Source organism: Chaetodon trifascialis, chromosome 18, assembly GCF_039877785.1.
Source record: "Chaetodon trifascialis isolate fChaTrf1 chromosome 18, fChaTrf1.hap1, whole genome shotgun sequence".
NCBI lineage: Eukaryota > Metazoa > Chordata > Actinopteri > Chaetodontiformes > Chaetodontidae > Chaetodon > Chaetodon trifascialis.
In genome coordinates this window covers 16,616,679-16,635,617 of record NC_092073.1, presented here as the reverse complement: position 1 = coordinate 16,635,617, position 18,939 = coordinate 16,616,679, and the positions used below count along the sequence as shown (strand labels likewise).

The window sequence follows — 18,939 nt, the reverse complement described above, 5'->3', positions numbered from 1 at the left end:
ACAAGGTGCCTCAAGGACGCACTACCTAAGCTACTGCGAGTGTTTCTCAATACTACAGAGCGTGTTGATTAGATAAGGGTTTCTCCTGAAGCAGTTGCGGATTGATCTGTATCTTTGGGTTCATACGCACTGCCAAGTACTTTGCAGATACCTTCTCTCACTCTCTTTTCATTGCTTTATCTCTCACTCTGTTTCCACTGCTCTTTTTCCACCTATCCTTTCTCTCTAAATTTTTACCCTTTTTTTTCTCTGCTTTGACTTTCTCTTTTTTTTTTTTATCCTTCCTCTCCTTCCTCCTTGTGGCAGGATTTCCACGGAGCACTCGCCAAAGCTACAGATCCGGAGTCACAGCTATCTGCGGGCGGTGAGTGAGGTTTCCATCAATAGGAGTCTGGACAGCTTGGACCCGGCAGGGCTGCTGGCCTCGCCTAAATTCCGCTCCCGAAACGAGAGCTACATGAGAGCCATGAGCACCATCAGCCAGGTTAGTGGCACCCAGGGGGCCGTGCCTCTCTGCCGTCGGCCCTTATGCCCCCTGTACCTCCACTGCTATGTCCAATAAGGTCGTGCAGGGGGGAGGAAATCCCATACGTAGCCGTCCTGAGGCGTGAATTAACAATCAGGTCACCATCCGGTAAAGCACGAAGAGTACGAAAACCCCCAATCTCCCAATTAGGGTATACGTCTGCGTGCTGTTTTCTGGAGCTCAGATGATTACAGGCGTATTCAGATTGGCTAATTAAACAGGAGGGCATACAGATCCCCCCACCTACCCTCCATTCCCCTCCTTTACCCTAATATGCTCCTTCTGCCTCGGCGTACTTTGTGAAGCAAAATGACAGGCTAAAAATGTTCTCTTCAATTTGCATCTGTTATATAAGAGATGCAAAACAAGAATTAACATGCAGCTATATGAATGTTATGAATAATTGAAGTCGGGCTTGGTTCCAAATGATGATGGGCATTTGTGTTGATATTATAGTTATTGAAGAATTGACAGGAAACACTCAACAGTGGAGTGTTATTGTCACGGCGGCTGCAAAATAAGATGTTAGTCATATTGGATTTTGAGCACGGCTTCCTGCTCTGCGCTGTCTGGGGTGACAGGGGAGCTCATCTTACCTTTTTGCCCGGGGTAACGGGGATATGTTCTCCCCTCCAAAGCCCAGGGGCAACAGTTTGCCTCGCCGGCTGAATGATGGACCCTTGAGACGTTCCTTCAAGTCCTGGCACAGAGCAGCCCCAGAGGAGAATGATGCACCGGACCTGGCATCTGCAGAAATGCCACGGAATAAAAGAGGTGCTGCTGGGCTCGCTCACTCACTCACTCTCATATTTGACACGTATGTGCACAGAGTGTGAAGTGGCACAGGCTAAAAAAAGAGGCTCAGCGTCAGCGGATTGATTCGAGGTCCACTAACCTTTCTGACTCCAAGCTTTACAGTACATACTGGTCCTACTGTGCACTCTCTTCACTGACAAACACTCAAACCAAATGCTTCAGTCCCGAGCCACATCCCATTCCTATGCTTCACTCCCTGTGCAGACATCTTGCAAACTTTTCCTAATTTGGACAAGCTGGACACGGGGCGGCCTCAAGGAATGGAATGAAGCTTCGTGTTTTCTGCCCTCACACAACCCATCAATAACACGCACCCATCTCACAAGTCTGTAGCAAGAGGATTTTTCTTTTTTGCCTTTGACCCTGTATTGAAACCCAAACTGCACTGGCAGATGATGCGGATGTCGTTAGATTTCCTCGACTCACATCTCAACTCCCAGTAGTCCTAGCATTGACACTTCCTGATTAACACCTTTAATATCGACACTTGTAGTATTTCACTCTGTTATGTGGCCCTTTGAAGTTTAATCCCACAGTGATTCCTCCCCCTCGTCACTCCTTGGACTTTCTTTTATTTTTCTCAAATATATTTCTTTTTTTTTTAAGTATATGCAAATTTCTATATATGCCTTAAAGCTTCACAAGGCAGTGTGGAGGTAAAAGTTTTGATCTAACATACTGAGAAACGATGCAAAGTGAACACAGAATACTGAGCCTGACCTGGTCGTCACCAAAGAAGACCAGATGGCGCCGCTTGTCTGAGGACGCGGCTCACTGCGAATTCATATTTTGATTGCTTTTTCTGAATGGATTTCAGTCAAGCGAACTTTTGTCAGTAAGAGCCCTCGCTGAAAGGACACTTCACAGTCATTTCTCCGTGAGCAGAGAAAAGTGTCCAAATTAAACGACAGAATTTATTTTTGCCAAATGTGGTGAATCTGCCCGGCTCAAATTACAGAAACACTGGCACACTGTTTTGTGTCCCAGCACCCAATTTGTGGTTTAAGTGTTTTTGTACATACAGCTCCTGCCTAGTCAAGCTTTAATCAGTGGAATAGCTCTGTAACATTGAATCTTGCAGCACAGAAAAATGGCCTTTGCTCTATCATATATTAGCCGTTCTCCTTTGTCTTGCACTGTGCCGGGGTGCGCCTGTGCATTTTCATTTCTCATTTTTATTTGTTCCTGTTCTTGGCGGCGTACGCTCCTGTGTGTGTGTGTGTGTTTTCCTCGTGTGGGTGTTTGCGTGCACGTACTGTATGTCTATGTGTGTCCCCCTCCTCCGCAGGTGAGCGAGGTGGAGGTGAACGGGCAGATCGAGGCCGTGTGTGAGTCAGTGTTCAGCGAGATGGAGTCGCAGGCGGTGGATGCCCTGGACCTGCCCATGCCCGGCTGCTTCCGCATGCGGAGCCACAGCTACGTGCGTGCCATAGAGAAGGGCTGCTCGCAGGAAGAGGAGGAGAGAGGCGTCACGGCGGGCAACAGGAGGACCAACTCTCCCCCGCGCACCACCACCACTGTCAGAACCATCCAGAGCAGCACAGGTCGGTGGGAGCATGCACTTCACGCACACACAACCTCCTGTGTCATGAACATGTGTGAACATAGATAATTCATAGTGCATTACAAATTGATATGTGTGCATAGAAAGTATGTATTATAAATGTGGTGTAAGTCTAAGTTATGCAGCTGGTGAACGGTGACAACAGCAAAAAAAATCAACAAACCAGTGCTGCAGTTACTGCAGAGTGAGACTTATTCTAGGATAAAGATTGGACACTGGATCAAGGACCGTCTAATATTTCTGTTGAAAACCAGTCTTGCATTGAGTATTTTTCATAAAGCAGAGAGCTGCTTTGGATAGCTGACCAGGGAGTAGTTTCAATTTGGAGACCCAAACCCTCTGCATTATTATCCATCTGACCCAGTTTTCTTCACAGATACAATATGATGAATGCAAAACTGTTTTCCCCCCATAAGAGCTTATTCGAGCTGTAAAGCTCAGTGGCTGCCGGGTCTTATTTTAGCCCTCTTGTGTGCCTCATGGTCTGGAGCGCTTGGCTTTCCAGCATTACTGCATGCAGTATTGATGCTGAGTGGTGCTGGCATCCAGCACTGGGTGCTTCTATGTTTCCCACCGCAAATCCAAACGTCATTCCCTTACATTGTCTACGTTGAGTCACCATCGCCTGACGCACTCTGACTTTCTCCTCCACTCCTTTTTAATTATGCCAATTAACAGACAGCATTTCCCCAAACCTAGAAGACAAGGTTACAGTCAGCTAATTAAACACATTTACTGCAAATTGGAAAACTAGTTCAATCGATTCTAAGTGCTCGAAATCGACTGTGAGCAAACATTTATTTAAATCTGAATAATATTTCCTGCAACTGACTTTGAAAATTACTTCTTGCACCAGTTAATGAAATGAGACAAAATATGAAGTTGCATTATCAGTATTTTTATCATTTCACATCTATTGACAATCATGGGTAACAACACAATTAAGGGCAATAGAGGATTGGGTTGGTTGTTCTATTGTGTGGAGGTAGTTATTGATCCATAAAGGGAGGCTGAATAGATCAAGAGAGGGACATTCGGAGCTCCTTCCCCTGAGGAAGGAAGAGTTAATGAAGACCATCTATCAGGTGAAGTGTTGTAAGGATTAACTCAAGCCAGACAGCTGCTCTGTAGTGTTACACGTGATGCAGGAAATCTCTCATCTCTCCCAGCTGTTTACTGTCTCTCACACCCTTCGCAGATGCAACTTTCTTGATCTGTAATCATTTGCTGATCGTGAAAAGAAAACACCTCTAAGTCCCCCTCAGGTAAAGAGTGGAGGCGCCTGCGCGTGCACGTCCGCGTTATGTGGCACAGACGTCTGCAGCAGTGGCCTCGCAGCTGTTGGCATTTTAATGAACATCCATTTTTGGCGCCTGAGTTTGTCACATGATGAATGGACGGTGTGGAAGTACAGAGAGGAGATATGAGTGCTGTGTGGTCGCTGATAATCCAGCGTCGTGCTGCTCCTTCCAATTGAGGACAATCCCCCGTCCGGCTCGCATAGCTGTACGTGATTGACGGTCGACTTCTCGTGACCCTCGACCTTCATTTGCCGTCGACCTCGTTGAATCAGCTGCAACTGAGGCTCAAACAGAGGAGACTGGGAGAGTGGGTTCGAGTGATGTATTATGAGGCATTGTGGAGAACAGTTCACCATGGTTGGTGGTGAAGGTAGGGGATTGCTTCAGATTACTGTCATAGTTGTACTACTGCACAATTCATCACCTCCTTAGATCTTCACCACTGAGTCGTCAGTCACTGTAATTAATTAGCTACCTCTCCTTCTCCTCCTCCTGAGGGAAACGCTGTGATTGAAGAGCAGAGGAAGAGAGGGAGACTGGAGGGATTGCAGGAAAAGATCTCAGTCTGACAAACTTCTCCCTGCCTCACTCCCCTCCTTTCAAACACGTGCACCGCCACCGCGTTCACGTCACGTGGGAGTTGTCGTAATTACCATTTTCTGAGTCCTACACACTCTTCACGCAGCGTGTGAAATACATTGATCGCAGGCGGTCTCGGACCCTTTAATTAACTCCCCTAAATCTTAATTAATACCACTTGAAAATCTTAGAATCACAATTTTTGGAGGGGTTTCAGAGATTAAGCTAATTAGTTTAGGTTTTTTTGCTTAAAGGTGCAGGAGCGGCACAGAAAATGCGACTCAACAGGCAGCTGAAGCGTCTCGTGCTTTTGCCACAACTGCTAGCAAGTGATACCGCCCTCACAAATTAATGCAAGCTATAAATTTAGGCTCATTAATACAGCCCTGCTCTTCTTCCGCATAGTTGAAAGTCTCATTTGTATCCAATACACACATGATGTGATTTCTTTAAGGACTGCAGACATCCTTTTTTATCTTGAGTAAAGAGCGCAGTGCTTTTTTTTTAACTCTATCTCACTGAGCAGATGCCATATAGGATGTTTAATCGTGTCATGTTGACACTAAACATTGCCTGAAAAAAATGATGCATTGATCCCATCAGCCAGCCAAAGTTGTTGGAGGTAATTAAATGCTAATTTAATGGACGTATGGCTAAATTAAGTGCAGGGTTTTAAACCTCAACATTGCTCAATGTTAACAACTGATGTTATTCACTGGGTTGAAATTACATCACTATTAGTCGCCATTAACAGTGTTTTGATATACATTTAGAATAGTGGTTTCTGCTTTGTTCGTCCGTATTGATGCTTATATCAGTCTGTGTTGGGATCAGAACAAGTGCAGCTACACTGTGCAGACTGGCAGCTGCCATCTTGAGTTGCACAACCATGTCAACGTAGCGTAACATGGACACATAATGGAGATGTGCTGTAACGTCAGTGTACGCTGGCCCAAAGAAAAAACCATTTCATATGCATAGGCTTGAACTGCACGCATTATATAATCATATGGAACACTCTCTCTCTCTCTCTCTCTTTGCTCGCACATACAGTATAGACCACACATAGCTGCACCACAAGCCGCATGAAGACGCTCACATGTACGCACGCACACACACACACACGCCTTCATACATTTCACAGGAAATCAACTGGGAGCCCGAAGTGAGAAGTGAAGACGTTGTTGTGGTGAATATTGCATGATGTTTCAGAAGGATGTGCAGGCAGTACCAGAAAAACAGTCCACGCTTATGGTTTCTGCTCCCACTTGTCCCCACGGCGAACGGCCGAAATATCACACGCGCACACACACACACACACACACACACACACACACACACACACACACACACACACACACACACAGGTGAGAGACCTATCAGCTTCTGCTCCTGCCCCTCTCCAGTTTGCCCACTGCGCTGCTCCAGCCCATTATTATTGATGATCTTTTTAATCCTGAGGAAGGAGACCGAAGTAAGGGGCCGTCCTTTGATCTCCTCTCTTTGAACGTCAAGTGGCTGCGGCTGCTATTGCCTGCCTCTGTGCCCACTCAAACTGGCACGCACGCGCACGCGTGCTAACCCGTGCCATCTCTCACACACACATAAGGCTACTGCATCGGACAGACATATTGGCCTAGACATCAGCTCCTTTGGATCGGTTTAACAAAATCTGGAGCAGATCCTCTTTCTAAAGCTTGGGAAAATCCATAGCAATCGGTTAATGTGAGGATTTTACTGCCTCTAAGCCCTGGCTCCTCCTCCCCGCGTCGCCTCCAGTTAACATATTCATCACCTCTTCACTCTGCTTTGTCTTTCCCCTCCTTGGCCTCTCACACAGCAGCTAGGTCCCCTGCCTTTTCACAGCAGCACTTAGGAGTGTGGGTAAATCAACCTGTTGTTTCACCAGGAAGACGAATTGACCTTCAATTAGAAAGAGTACACACACACATCTTAAGTCTGGGAAATGTGCCACAGTTTCCGTTTCTCTTCCTCTCACCCTCCGTTTCCTTGGCTCGCTGACCTGCTGTCAATTATCCTGCCTCATTTTTTCCAGCATCTATTTTTCAGAGGTGCTGAGGGATTGGATGAAAAGAGTGGCTTTCCTCCCTCGCTGCAGTAATAGGCTACAGGACAATGTTTAATTTAATGGCTGAGAATCCTACAGCCCCCGAACAGAGGCGCTGCGCTCGATAAAGCATTCCTTAAGTAAGTGTTTGAGGCATGCTTGTGGCTCATTTTGCTGATGGTCTTGTCAAACACTCAGAGGAATACCACCTCTTCATTTAGTTATGTGATGCAGCTCTGGACACACTTTTCTATCTGCTCTCATTGTGCTATCGGACATAAAACCAAGAAATTGCAAAATACAGGATGTAGCTTCAATTGCCCACTTTCTTAAAGATAATTTGTGCATAAATGTGATTTAATAAACAGCTGTTAAAGATGTAAATTAGCATAAACGGATAAAGAATTCAAGAATCAATAATGTCAGCATCCCTCTTCAACCATCAGTAGGATCCATCTATAAAACAGGAAATCCACTAATACTGAAAACGTCTAAAAATAAAGTTACTCCAAAAAAAAGACAGCAGCTGTAAGCTTTTAATTTTACTTTAAAACCATCATGAGGTACAGGAAGAGGTGGCAGGAAACAATGATAATCCAACCAATAAAGACATGTTCATAGCAATAGGACTGCAAGAAGACTTGATATTTCATATCCACTTAAGATGCTGCACCTCGAGTGAATTTTCATCAGCTGTAATGCTGATTACACGAGCCAAACTGAACGCTTCATTAAGAGAAGACACAAGAGAACCTGACAGCGCTGTGTATGAACATTTAACACGTATCTTATCAGAATTCAGACATGTTATGTTCTGAATCTCCACATTTAATCAGACTTGCCACCCAGAACACGTCGGAAACCACTCAAGGAAAGACATTTATCTGTAAATGATCAATGTACTTAGTGAGAGATAATACTTCTTAAGGGAAAACATTTTGGGAAATACGCCTGTTTGCTATCTTGCTCAGAGTTTGATGAAAAGATTGATGCCACTCTTGTGCTAGTAAGCTACGTTTTAAGATAGTGCCAGCAGCTGGCTAACGTAGCTTAGCATAAAGACTTGTTTTTACACAAATTGCCATTTTCACTCTTTGGATTTTACAGATTAAACAAACAAGATATATAGGGTGAAGTTAAGTGACCCTTGAAGGTGCTGCAGGCACATGCAGACCGAGTCAGGCGAGCAGTTTCCAGTCGTTGTGCTAAGCTAAGTTAGCCAAACGGCTGGGGGTAGCTTCACATTTACCACAGAGGTACAAGAGTGGTATCAATTTTTTCATCTAGAAAGGGAGCAAGTATTCCCTTAAAGAGAAACTTTATCTAAAATCTTCAAAGGAACTGAAGTTATCTGACTGCAGCAGTTTCCTAAATGCAGTATACTGTGCTAGTAGTACTCAGTATGCTCTTTTCAGTCTGCAGCAGTAACCGTATAAAACCAGATTCACGGCAATGTTTGCAAGCTTTACTGTAGTGAGATCACATGTGGCTGCTGTGAATTCCCCGCTCCTTCCTCAGCTCAGTACTACAGGCTGACATAAAGCCTGTACAACACTGCCCCCCCAGGGGCTCAGTGTAACACGGCACTGCACCTCTGCCCTTTCTTCCTACAGCGAGTGGGTGGATGAAAAACTACCAGACAGCTTGACCCAATTAACAACAATCACTGCCATCCGCGGCACTTTTCCAAGAGTTCTGTTCCGGGAGAGCTTGTGAGAATAAATAACTTTGGATTTCCCAGAGTGCTAAATATAAGTGGCAGGGATACAGACCACTGAAGTCTGGTCGAATAAAGATCAAGCCGAGCGTTGGTCCAGATCCCCCCTCACACCTTCAGCAGCCCACGCAAATTTCCAAGAGCGAGGCTGAAGCTTGTTTTTCATATGTCAGGATGACTCATGTGTTACAAAAGCAAAGAAAAGGTGTTGTTGCATGTTGCCATGTAATCTATGTGCCGAGCCGCTCAGTCTTCACAACACAAGGATGAGACAGAGACCTAAATTAATGTTGTAAGAGTTTTATGTAACGTTAATAACTACGACAGTGATCTCCACAAGAAGATCATAACCCCATTAATCCCCACTGTGAAAAATATCACAGTATTCTTAAATATGAGCATTATGTGCCAATAAAAAGGGAAACCCTGCACTAAATCCTCACCCTTTGGGTGTGAAAATGCTCAGTGCCAAATCAACAACACCACGCTTTACTAAACCACAAGGTGGCAGTCATTAGACTCTAAGTTAATGAACCACATCTGCTTGGGTGAATATTTTTGTGTATTTAATGTACTGAGAGTCAAAAAGTGCAGTTTTAAATGGTCAGGGAATCTGGACTCGTGACCCGAGCAGTCATGGCGGCATGGCTTTGTTAATAAGGATTTTGTTTCTAATAGCAAAAAAATCTCCAGGTTAATGCAGCAAATCTCCAAAAATTGAGCGATGGAGAAAACTTCTAAAATCATATTTCTCATGTATTGAGATAGTATAGTATAGTTTTTCTCTCTTTTTGTTACAGTTTTTTTTCCCATCAAATGTAGATTCCATTTGTCAAACTAATGCAATACAAATAATAATAATAATAATAATAAAACAACATATGTTACAGATATGCTAATTTTAATATTTAAGAAGAGTGTTGAAGTATCTGGAAAATAAAGTAGGCTATGGTCAAAAACACCACACACACTCAGACGCTTTTGAGGCCAGCTGGGAAAGTTGGACAAGCATTACAGTAAAGTTTTCCGGATGACCGTGAACGGGACTGTCCCACCCAGTGCCGACTGAGCTATTAAGTGTTTGTGCGGGGCGGGGGGTGCGAACGAGGCGCGTCCACATCCTGACATCCAGCACCGTCAGAGTGGAGAAGGAGAAGAGGCAGAGGAGGCTCGTACAGTCACCTCATCTCGGCTCGGTGTTGCGGACTCGCAGCTTTCATGACGCTCATTCAGTGTCTGTACGGCGCGCTGCTCGGCATGTGTGACTACTGGATCCGCCTTTGTGAGTAAAAGCCGCTGTTGTGTTTCTCTGCCGTTTGTGCGCGAGGCATGATGACCGATGGAGAGGCAGGAAGTTGGGTTGTGTGGCTTTCAAAATAAAACTTATCGGGGAGGGGAGCAACGAGTAGCGAAATGCCAAAATATAATTACGTCGGGTACAATGCAAAACTCATTGGAAGTGTAGCACCTTCTATCAAAGTAATACAAGAAGAGTTAACAACAGTGCCTACGGTGTACGTTTAGTGGTCGACCTGAAGTCAACAAAAATAACATGCGCGACCAGTGAAATTTAAAGTGCGTCATTGACCTTTACTTTGAAAGTAAGAACAGGAAGTTATGTGTTTATTGTGAATGGCTTGACAATGAGACTGTCAGTGCCCATCCCATGCTTTCTGCTTATTCATGCTTCACATGAAAATGCACCTAGAGTCTCGAATTGTTAATATTAAGTAAAAAATATAATCAGGCCTTGTTAAACTTTAAAATTAAACAAACATAATTAATTAATGCTATATGAAGTACAGGAAAACACAGTGTATTTCTAAAGTAAGTATATACAGGTTGATTTTTTTAAACAATACATAAGATAAATAAAAGTCAAATTACAAATTCTCTTTTTTTAAATATACTTTCCCCTCTGTGGACTCTTATGGCTTGTGTCCCACGAGCTCTTGCCACTGCTCTTAAATAAACTTTCAGTTATCTCCCATTCTTCAAATTGTTTTCCCTCCAAACTGGACCCGTGTGAGCACACTGAGATTAACCTACATGCTGTCCGCCTCCCCTCCACTCATGGTAGCCGAGAAATGCTGATCACCTTCCAGCTCCTGGGCTATTCTGGTATCATATCTCTGATGGGAGGACGACAGGTGTGGCCTGCATCACACTGAGCAATGCCTGGCACAGCATCACAACACACGCCTCTGCAGGGTCCGGTTATTTAGGTCAGACTCAGGGCCCCTCTGGAACTGCAGTTCATAGTGGCTCATCTCAGACTTCTGTGCTTGTTAAAGTAAGCGTCCAGAGAGCAGGGGAGAAAGATGCTGAGCCCTGCATGCCTTATGGGAAAAGAGATCACTGGTGCCACTTACCAGTTCAAGGCCCACGAGGGTAGGTGGAGGGCCCCCCGACAGACGTCTCCAACAGACCATCTGCGTTTCAGTGAGTCATGCACGCACTTCAGTTCATGCTCGCCACCGATGCCAGCTATGCCAACTGCCCGCTCACCAGCTTCCTGCTTTCTATTCTCGGACGAGGCTCCGAGACCCTCCTGAGCACAACACGCCATGGACACGCACACACATACTGTACACACATGTCTCTGGTGATCCAAGTAGGCCAGAGCCTCGTGGGATTATGTTAGTATCATATAAGTGACACAAGCTATCCTGAATATGAGCTAGGGAAGGCTCAGCTGTTGACGCATTCATCCAGGAAGCCATCAGGTTGCAGATAAAACTGCAGGTTTAAGAGTGAGGCAGTCAACAGTATTTTATCATAATACTTATTTTCAAACTTTATTTGCCAGTAACATCTGCTTATTCTAACACTTTCTATCAATAAGCTCCTTAAAATGTAATAAACTTGCCGCTCTCTCCAATTGATTTCTTAGCTTTTCTGTTTGTGTCGTCTTGTTTCGGCTGCTTCATATTCTGCTGTTGTGCTCTCGCCGTGCAGTCATTTGTTTCCCAGCTGAATCCCATTACTTTCTTTTTGCTGTACCTAGCGTACCCTGAGGGATCATTAGTTTCCCTCAGTTTCATTCACAAATTGTTCCAACCCGTCAGTGCTGGCTCAAAATTCATCCTGAAAAATGTTTTCTCAAGGGCACAGTTACACAACCATTTTTTTTGACGTGCCAGATGTTTAAATGTATTGGCAATTTAGACAGTAAAAGGTTTTAGGAATGACTGTTTCCAGCTGGCAAGGCCACCTTAAGAGGAGAATCATCACTTGATAAAATGTACCATTTCATAACCTTTTACCTTCTGGCTCGATATTTTTACGTCAAGCCAAACTGCATTAGCTGGTTGAGGAAGTGCCTGAAATCACCAGGTATGTTGTTTTTGTGTTTTAACTCTGGACAAAAAAGTGAAAGTTTAAAGCAATAGTTCCACATTTTGGGAAATATTCCCTTTTTTTGCAGAGTCAGATGAGAAGATCTGTGCCACTGTCGTATCCGATCATTATATATGAAGCTGGAGACAGTTAGCTTAGCATAAACAGCTAGCCTGGCTCTGTCCAAAGGTAGAAAAATCCACCTACCAGCACCTGTAATGTTCACTTATTCACACATTGTTTGTTTAATTTGTACCAAAACCAAATGCAAAAATTACATTTTTGGAGGATTTTGTGCCAGACCTTTTCTTCTCTGGTTGTGGTTGTTTGAGTGTTTGCATGCATCTTTTTAGCTATAAACGCGAAGCAGAGCTAATGTGTGGGTTTGAGCTGGTGCAGTGCAGCAGGTAGCACTTTGTCTATCCACTTGTCTCAGGTTTGCTGTACACCTGTGTGACTACAGGGACCAACAGATGCAGTCGCAGCTCACAGTATTCCCTCCTCTCCCTGTTACTTTCATTGTCTCCGCCTCTCTGTTCAGTTCAGTGAAGCTTTTTTTGGAGTAAGACAACCAAAGCGCACTCCCATGAGTGTCCCCCCCCTTCCCTTTGTCTCCCTCCATCATGCACCGCCAATTATTCGGTCATATTTTCACAGCAGCGCTCACTTTTAACAGGTGCTAAGACTTCAGCTGCCCCCTTTTGTCTTTCACAGTGTCTTTTCAGAAGCAATTATCAAGTGAAAGTTAAACTTATGAAGTACTTGCCAGGGGAAACACTTTTCCCGTCGGCGTCTAGTGAAGGTATGAGGTGTGCACGTTTACAGTAACTTTGGATAGAGAGGTGACGACAGGCAGCTCGTAAACAGAGTCTCGCTGGCTGAGGGGACCTGAAAACAAAACCATGTATGAGACTGATGAGGGTCAGATGTTGACCAGCAACAATATGTCGCGCTTCCATCTGTTAATCGGCTGAATTAAACTTCAGGAAAAAATAGAAATAAACATGTAGACAGTAAAAGTCAAAATCTCCCTGTTCAGAATCTGTTTGTGTAGTTTCAGCCTTGTTTCTGGATCTGATGTCTTCCACTAAATCTCCTGCATATTTGATGTTTCACTCACTCGCTAACTTTTTCTTTCCTCACTTCTAGTCCGGTCAACTTCCCACTTTCATCATGCTCTTAATTCCTCTGTGCTGTGGGCGAAGTTAAATCCAGATTTATAGTAATCCACATAAAAAGCACAGTAAAGACAGAAGAACAAAGATAAAGAGGTCAGGTGAAAATATGGTTGTTAATTAAAACTGTTATGTGCTAAGCTATTAAGCACTGTGGAGCCTCAGAAGAGAGGCCGTCAGTAAGTAACCAGCTGCTTACCCACTGCTGTCTGTGAAAACACACTGTGTGCTTTTACCTGTGCTGGACATTTTCAAATGCATGTCCTCTGCATGCACATGCACAAAAAGACAGTTTGGATGAAAGAAGCATAAAATCAGCGGGCACAAAATACATCCTTGTTCTAGTTTCACACAGATGTTGTTTATATCTGGCCAGTTTCTGGTGCAATGATAAATGTGTATTCTGTAGTTTGCTTTTATTGTGGTGTCATGTCAAACATTTAGCTCATCATCCCACACGGGAATAAAAGACACTAATGCAACCGTCAAAATCAAACATCAAAAAGACCTCTGAGGGCAGCACAAATGCAAAACCAAAAGAAATACATCAATTTTGACGTTATATAAACTGCTTCATGTTATCAAATAACATTTTTTTGTGCAAATTTTCAAAATGTAAAGCCTGGAGTTCATTCTGATGAAAGGATTTTTTCTCATCTCACAGACTTTTTCAAAGTGCTTTGGGTTTATTAAAATGCGTTGGATAAAAAATCCATCTTATTATCCATAATTTAAAAGACAGTTTTTTTTTTTACCACAGTAAAAGATTGCGTGGTTCTCAGTAAAAAGAGTTAAACTTTCCTGTTTCACTGAGATGGCACTCTGGACAAATCCGCTTTTTCAAGACATGACATACGCTCCAAAAAGAAATAAAATCAGCAGTTCACCCCAAAAATAATCCTCTGTTTAATGTAACTGAAGACGTGAGGTAGAATATTGAATAAAAAAAGAAAATGTAGCACATCAGAAAGAAATAAACATGCTATTTTTCTCTTGATTATTTGCATTATAGAGCAATTCATTTTTCAGTTTTGGTGTTTGCCACTAGGGGGAGCTTCATCCTCACTTTTAGAATAAACCCAGCTTGTCTTGTGATGTTTCTCCACAGCAGTTTGAGGGCAACTCACAAGTTTTATCTTGTGGCGCTGCTGTCAGACTTTATTTTTAGGCACACAGTGTGCCTCATCAACACCTCCAGTGTGTGTGTGTGTGTGTGTGTGTGTGTTTCTAAAAGGCAGAAAGAGAGAGAGAGAGGAAATGAGTGATGGTGTGTGAGATACTGTATTCCCGAATCGTGACTGACAGTCGTGCTTGGCTTGATGTATCTGTGCCTGAGAGACATGGAGATCAAACGATGTTCACTGAGGACGTTGTGCAGGAATGCTCCTTTGAGCTCCGTCAATCCCTCCAGCCATGTCGGTTCCTCAGTCACACACACACACACACACACACACGGATGGTTCTCTATTTCCTGCTCTGGCGTTAATTACAGGGACAGATAAAGCCCTGCCTTAGCTACGTATGCCGCAGCATGTGAAATACACCTGTGCGTCAGTGGATCAAAGCTGCCATGCTCTAAGGTGGAATTATTATTCAAAGAGGGGATGTAAATTAAACAGTACTCTGGTGTCATCTGTCTCTCCCATTCTCTCTGTTGCTCTCTCTCTCACACACACACCTGCATAATGCTGTCATTCCACATGCTTTGATGGTGCAAGTAGGTGTGTTTGACAGGAAACAAGGGCTTGGCCGAGGCATGTGGTGACACACCGGTACACGTATACATGTGGAATAGAAAGCAGAAAGACGCCACTTGCGGTTGGCAGCCATACCTCGATGGAGGTTTTGAGCATGCGCGTGTGTGTGTGTGTGTGTGTGTGTGTGTGTGCGTGTGTGTGCACGCATGGCACTGTGCAGTGTCAAAGTGTCTGTGTGTGGCTTCCCTGTTTGCAGCTGCGGGATCAAGCCCGAACTGGGAGCTCGATGTGGGTAAACTGTGATTTGGCTATCTCTCTTCCTGGAGGAGATAAATCCTCGCCATGCTGGTGTGTCAACCACTCAGTAATTACTTCATCCTGTCACGACTGTCTGAGAATGCAAGCCAGTGGGAACTTGCACTGTCGCTCTTTCACTGACGCGAGGGAAAAACACTCAGCATCTCTTTCATACGGCTCAGTGTCATCTTAAGGGCGTTAGTCATCAGATGCAGAGCAGATGCAGAGAAATTCAATTTAGCTCCAACGCCTTGCATCTGTGGATCTCACCCCCCGTTTTTCCAGCTTGTGCAGTTGCAGTTTAATTCGTCATCATATGCTTACACTTTGCTCTTCCTGCTGAACTTCCACTTGGAATAATCTAATTCTAGTGTGTCCGATGTCAAATTTGATTGGAAGGAAATCACGTTGTTGTGCTCCAGATGTAATCAAGGAAAGGAGAAAATTCTTGGCTTGCAGTATGAAACCTTTCACTAGATGTCATCATAGCCTCAGCTGCTTTGAAGCGTGTTGCCAGTCAAATTTGTGCGATCTGGTCTAACCTGTAGGTGTTGAGTATGACCCAAATAATGCGCAACACGACGCTCTGATGCAATGTGATCCGAAGTAACCTATGCTGGTGAATTGCACCTGTTGGCACTTGCTGAATATTTGTGCATAAATTGCTGTATCATGGTGTCAATCAAGTGCAATTATTGTGTACCTCTGTGACCTGAATCAGCAATGATTTCCAGCCTGGACATGCCCTAAAGCAGAATAAAAGTCGAGCGGATAAATCTGCAGGACTTGAAGCTTTGGCTGCTAGGTGTTTAGCTTTACTTACGACTTAATTGGTTTGTTATGGCCTGGAATGCTTTGATTATGGCCGTTGAGGGAGGAAGAGCGGCGTTTGGATATCTTTTGACACAGGAAGCGCAAACAAGAGAGTGTCATTCATTCCTCTCCTCCTGCTCTCGGTTTGAAACAAGACAGGAGAGGGGAGAGAAATGAGAGAGGAGCGCAGGGAGGAGCTGACAGGGCTACGGCAAACACAAAGAATGGCTGCAGCAGCGGACCCCTGCTGTCCCCCTCTCTGCAGCAAGAGCGCATACACCAGCTCACAGCCAAGAGAAGAAATCAGGGCTTTGCTTTGAGGATTGCTTTCCCAAATGTCGGGATGTAAACAGCACATTTGGCGTGTCTGATCAAGTGGACAGGGGCTGCTCCGTCAGGTAGGGGCTGCCCCACTCCCCCCCTCTTGCTCTTCCTGTCTGTGTTTTGGCATCAGGAGGAGCAAAGGAAAAGCAAAGCCCTGAAAGGATTTCCTCAGTGTTGACTGTGGATGATCCTCATGGCTCCTGCATGCTAAAGCTGGGCAAGGCAGGGCCCGCAACCTCAAAGCCCTGCGTGAATGAAAAACACTGGAGGAGTTAAATCTCCTCCGAGGAGACTGGGGGTTTTTTTTTCGTCAAGGGGGGAGAAAAAAGACAAACACGCGTGTCGCTCCGTTCTCTTGACGGATTTTTATTGAAAGTTTTGAGACTTTTCTCGCCGGTTAAATTGTGTGGTGGGGAGTTCGTGTTGCTTTCACTGCTCAGGAGGGGAGGGAGTATGTTGGAGTAGCTCTGAGGAATGGTGCATGGCTGTAAGTGGGTGGTTTGGGCTGTGCAGTGTGGGAGGCCAGGCCCCAGTGCAAATTAAAGACCTCTCTGTGAAAGTCCCAGACTCGGCTACAGTAATGTGTGTGTGTGTGTGTGTGTGTGTGTGTGTGTGTGTGTGTGTGTGTGTGTGTGTGTGTGTGTGTGTGTGTGTGTGTGTGAGCGACTGAACCTGTGTGCAAGCGGCTGGCGGGGGGGGGACCAGCCCTCCCTCTTTTATTTTTTTTAAATTTTTTTTTTAGCCAGTCATTAAAAATAAGCCACAACTCACACACTGAGAGACAGCGAGAGGGAGAGAAAGAATGCATCTCCTCTTTCTCCTCCCTTTCTTTGAGCTTTGCTGCTTCACTAACCAAGGAAAACGAGGAGGAAAGGGGAGGAGGGGGAGGTGGTGTTCAAGGGGGGGGGGGGGGGGGCACTGATTCCACTCAGAGGTTTTTAAGACCCACATCGGGCCCCTCCCCCTCGTGTAAAGAGTAGCAGGAGTTTTTTTTCCCCCTGTCCAGGAGGGGAGAGAGAGAAAGAGATGAATGGGCAAAGGAATGCAGCAGACAAACGAGTGCTCTCAGCAGGAGAGTGGGAATGTTGGAGAGACCATTGTTCCTCCCCCAGAAGATTCTGCAGGGACTGGATGTAAACACGTAGGAGCAGAGGGAAGAGGGGTGTGAAAAGTCACACCTGAGAGACAGACTGCAGGGTATGCTCAGATATTCATATTTAGCCCGATGCACGCCGTCCACGCTGCTCCTTTGGACGCGCACAGATGCACGCACATGCAGCCGGTGCCTATAGCTGCCAGCTCGCCTTTCCCTCCGCCCCCTCAGCCCTTCAACAGGATGTATAGGGTCAGAGGGTCAGGACTGGAAACCACAAAAGACAGTTTGCGTCAGTGTAGCCTGGTTCTTGTTCCAAACCCCCTCTCAGCCCCTCCTGCGCCTCCTACCTTTCTGTCTCCCCCTCTTTTTTCTCCCCTTTTCCCTCTCTCTCCTTCTTAACTTTCCATCTCCCTCTCTCCATCCGTCCTCCCCCCGCCTGCCCCGTTCCTCCTCTCATATAGGAGACGCTGAACGCCCTGCGTTTGGTTTTGGGCCCAGATGGCTTTAGCATGCCTCTGGCAGTGGATTAAGCCGCCAGTGTCTCCTTTCGCCTCCATGTGCAAGTGGTCAGGACAAAGAACGTCAAACAAGGGGAAAGGGGGAAGGAATGTGAGGGAGGGGGTACACTCAGGACTGTGAAACAACACCCGACGCTGATGTTTCACGGCATTCCTGGAAGGGTAAACTGGAGCGCTTGTAAAAACCGCCAGCCAGCTTTCCTGTTACTTTTTGTGCCCAGTCATTTTATGAATCAGGTTATGACTTTCTGCTGCTCAGATTTGGTCCCAAGAGCGCTGGCTGCATGCTAACCAGGGAAAGAAGAAGTGAACTTTTGACCACATTCTGCTGCATTTATATGTAAATAGCAGCTGCAGCAAGCAGTGATCCTTCATGTAATGACATGACATCGGCATTGTGTTTCAGCCCGCTCAGTTAAGGCTGATTCCTGTGTGTGTGTGTGTGTGTGTGTGTGTGTGTGTGTGTGTGTGTCAGCCTTTTTGTCTGTCTGGCCGTGTGTTCGCTGTTTTTGTCCCAGAGTCCATTACTCCCCAGGCTTGCGGTTATGTTTTCCTGTGCTCGGCAGCAGCTCCACACACTTTCAGCTCTTGTGGACAGTCTGTCATGTTTTATCAGGGAGCTGTGTTTAGCACTTGGAAACAGTGTGGTGGCAACATTGTTTTGTTGTTGTGGGTATTTTTAGTTTAGCAGACACTGGTCTAAGTGGATTGTATTATCTACTTAGCAGCACGAAATACCACCATCAAGACTCTGTCCTCTCTTCTGTCTGTATCTCTGAGTTTAATAAAGTTACGTATTCTGAGATTTATGCTCAGCCAGTCACAGCTCAATCACAAAGCCAGTTTCATTTGATGAGTAACTTATCTCCCCGAGCTACATGATTCTGTTTTTGGGTATGCCACGACTTGTTGCCCATGTTGTCATTGCCGGCACATGCGATGTGTCACTCCGCACAGCGAGCCAGTCTACTCTTAAAGTCTCAGTCAGCCGGTGAGCAATGCTGTGGGAAATGAGTGCAGTGAAAGCATGCGTGAGATGTGTGGGCGTGTTAGCTTTAGCGTTAGGGCTAATGCTCAGGTTTATGCCCCACAAAGCAGCTGGAATGTAC

General features: G+C 45.2%; 1 protein-coding gene across 1 annotated transcript in view; it reads left to right on the top strand.

The window, feature by feature from the left end:
• dlgap1b (discs, large (Drosophila) homolog-associated protein 1b) overlaps positions 1-18,939 on the top strand; it is a 91,873-nt gene that overhangs the window by 56,231 nt on the left and 16,703 nt on the right. The window contains exons 5-6 of the mRNA XM_070986167.1: positions 307-484; positions 2,631-2,886. Of these exons, the coding sequence (XP_070842268.1) occupies positions 307-484; positions 2,631-2,886 (434 nt within the window). The remainder of the gene's footprint in view (positions 1-306; positions 485-2,630; positions 2,887-18,939) is intronic.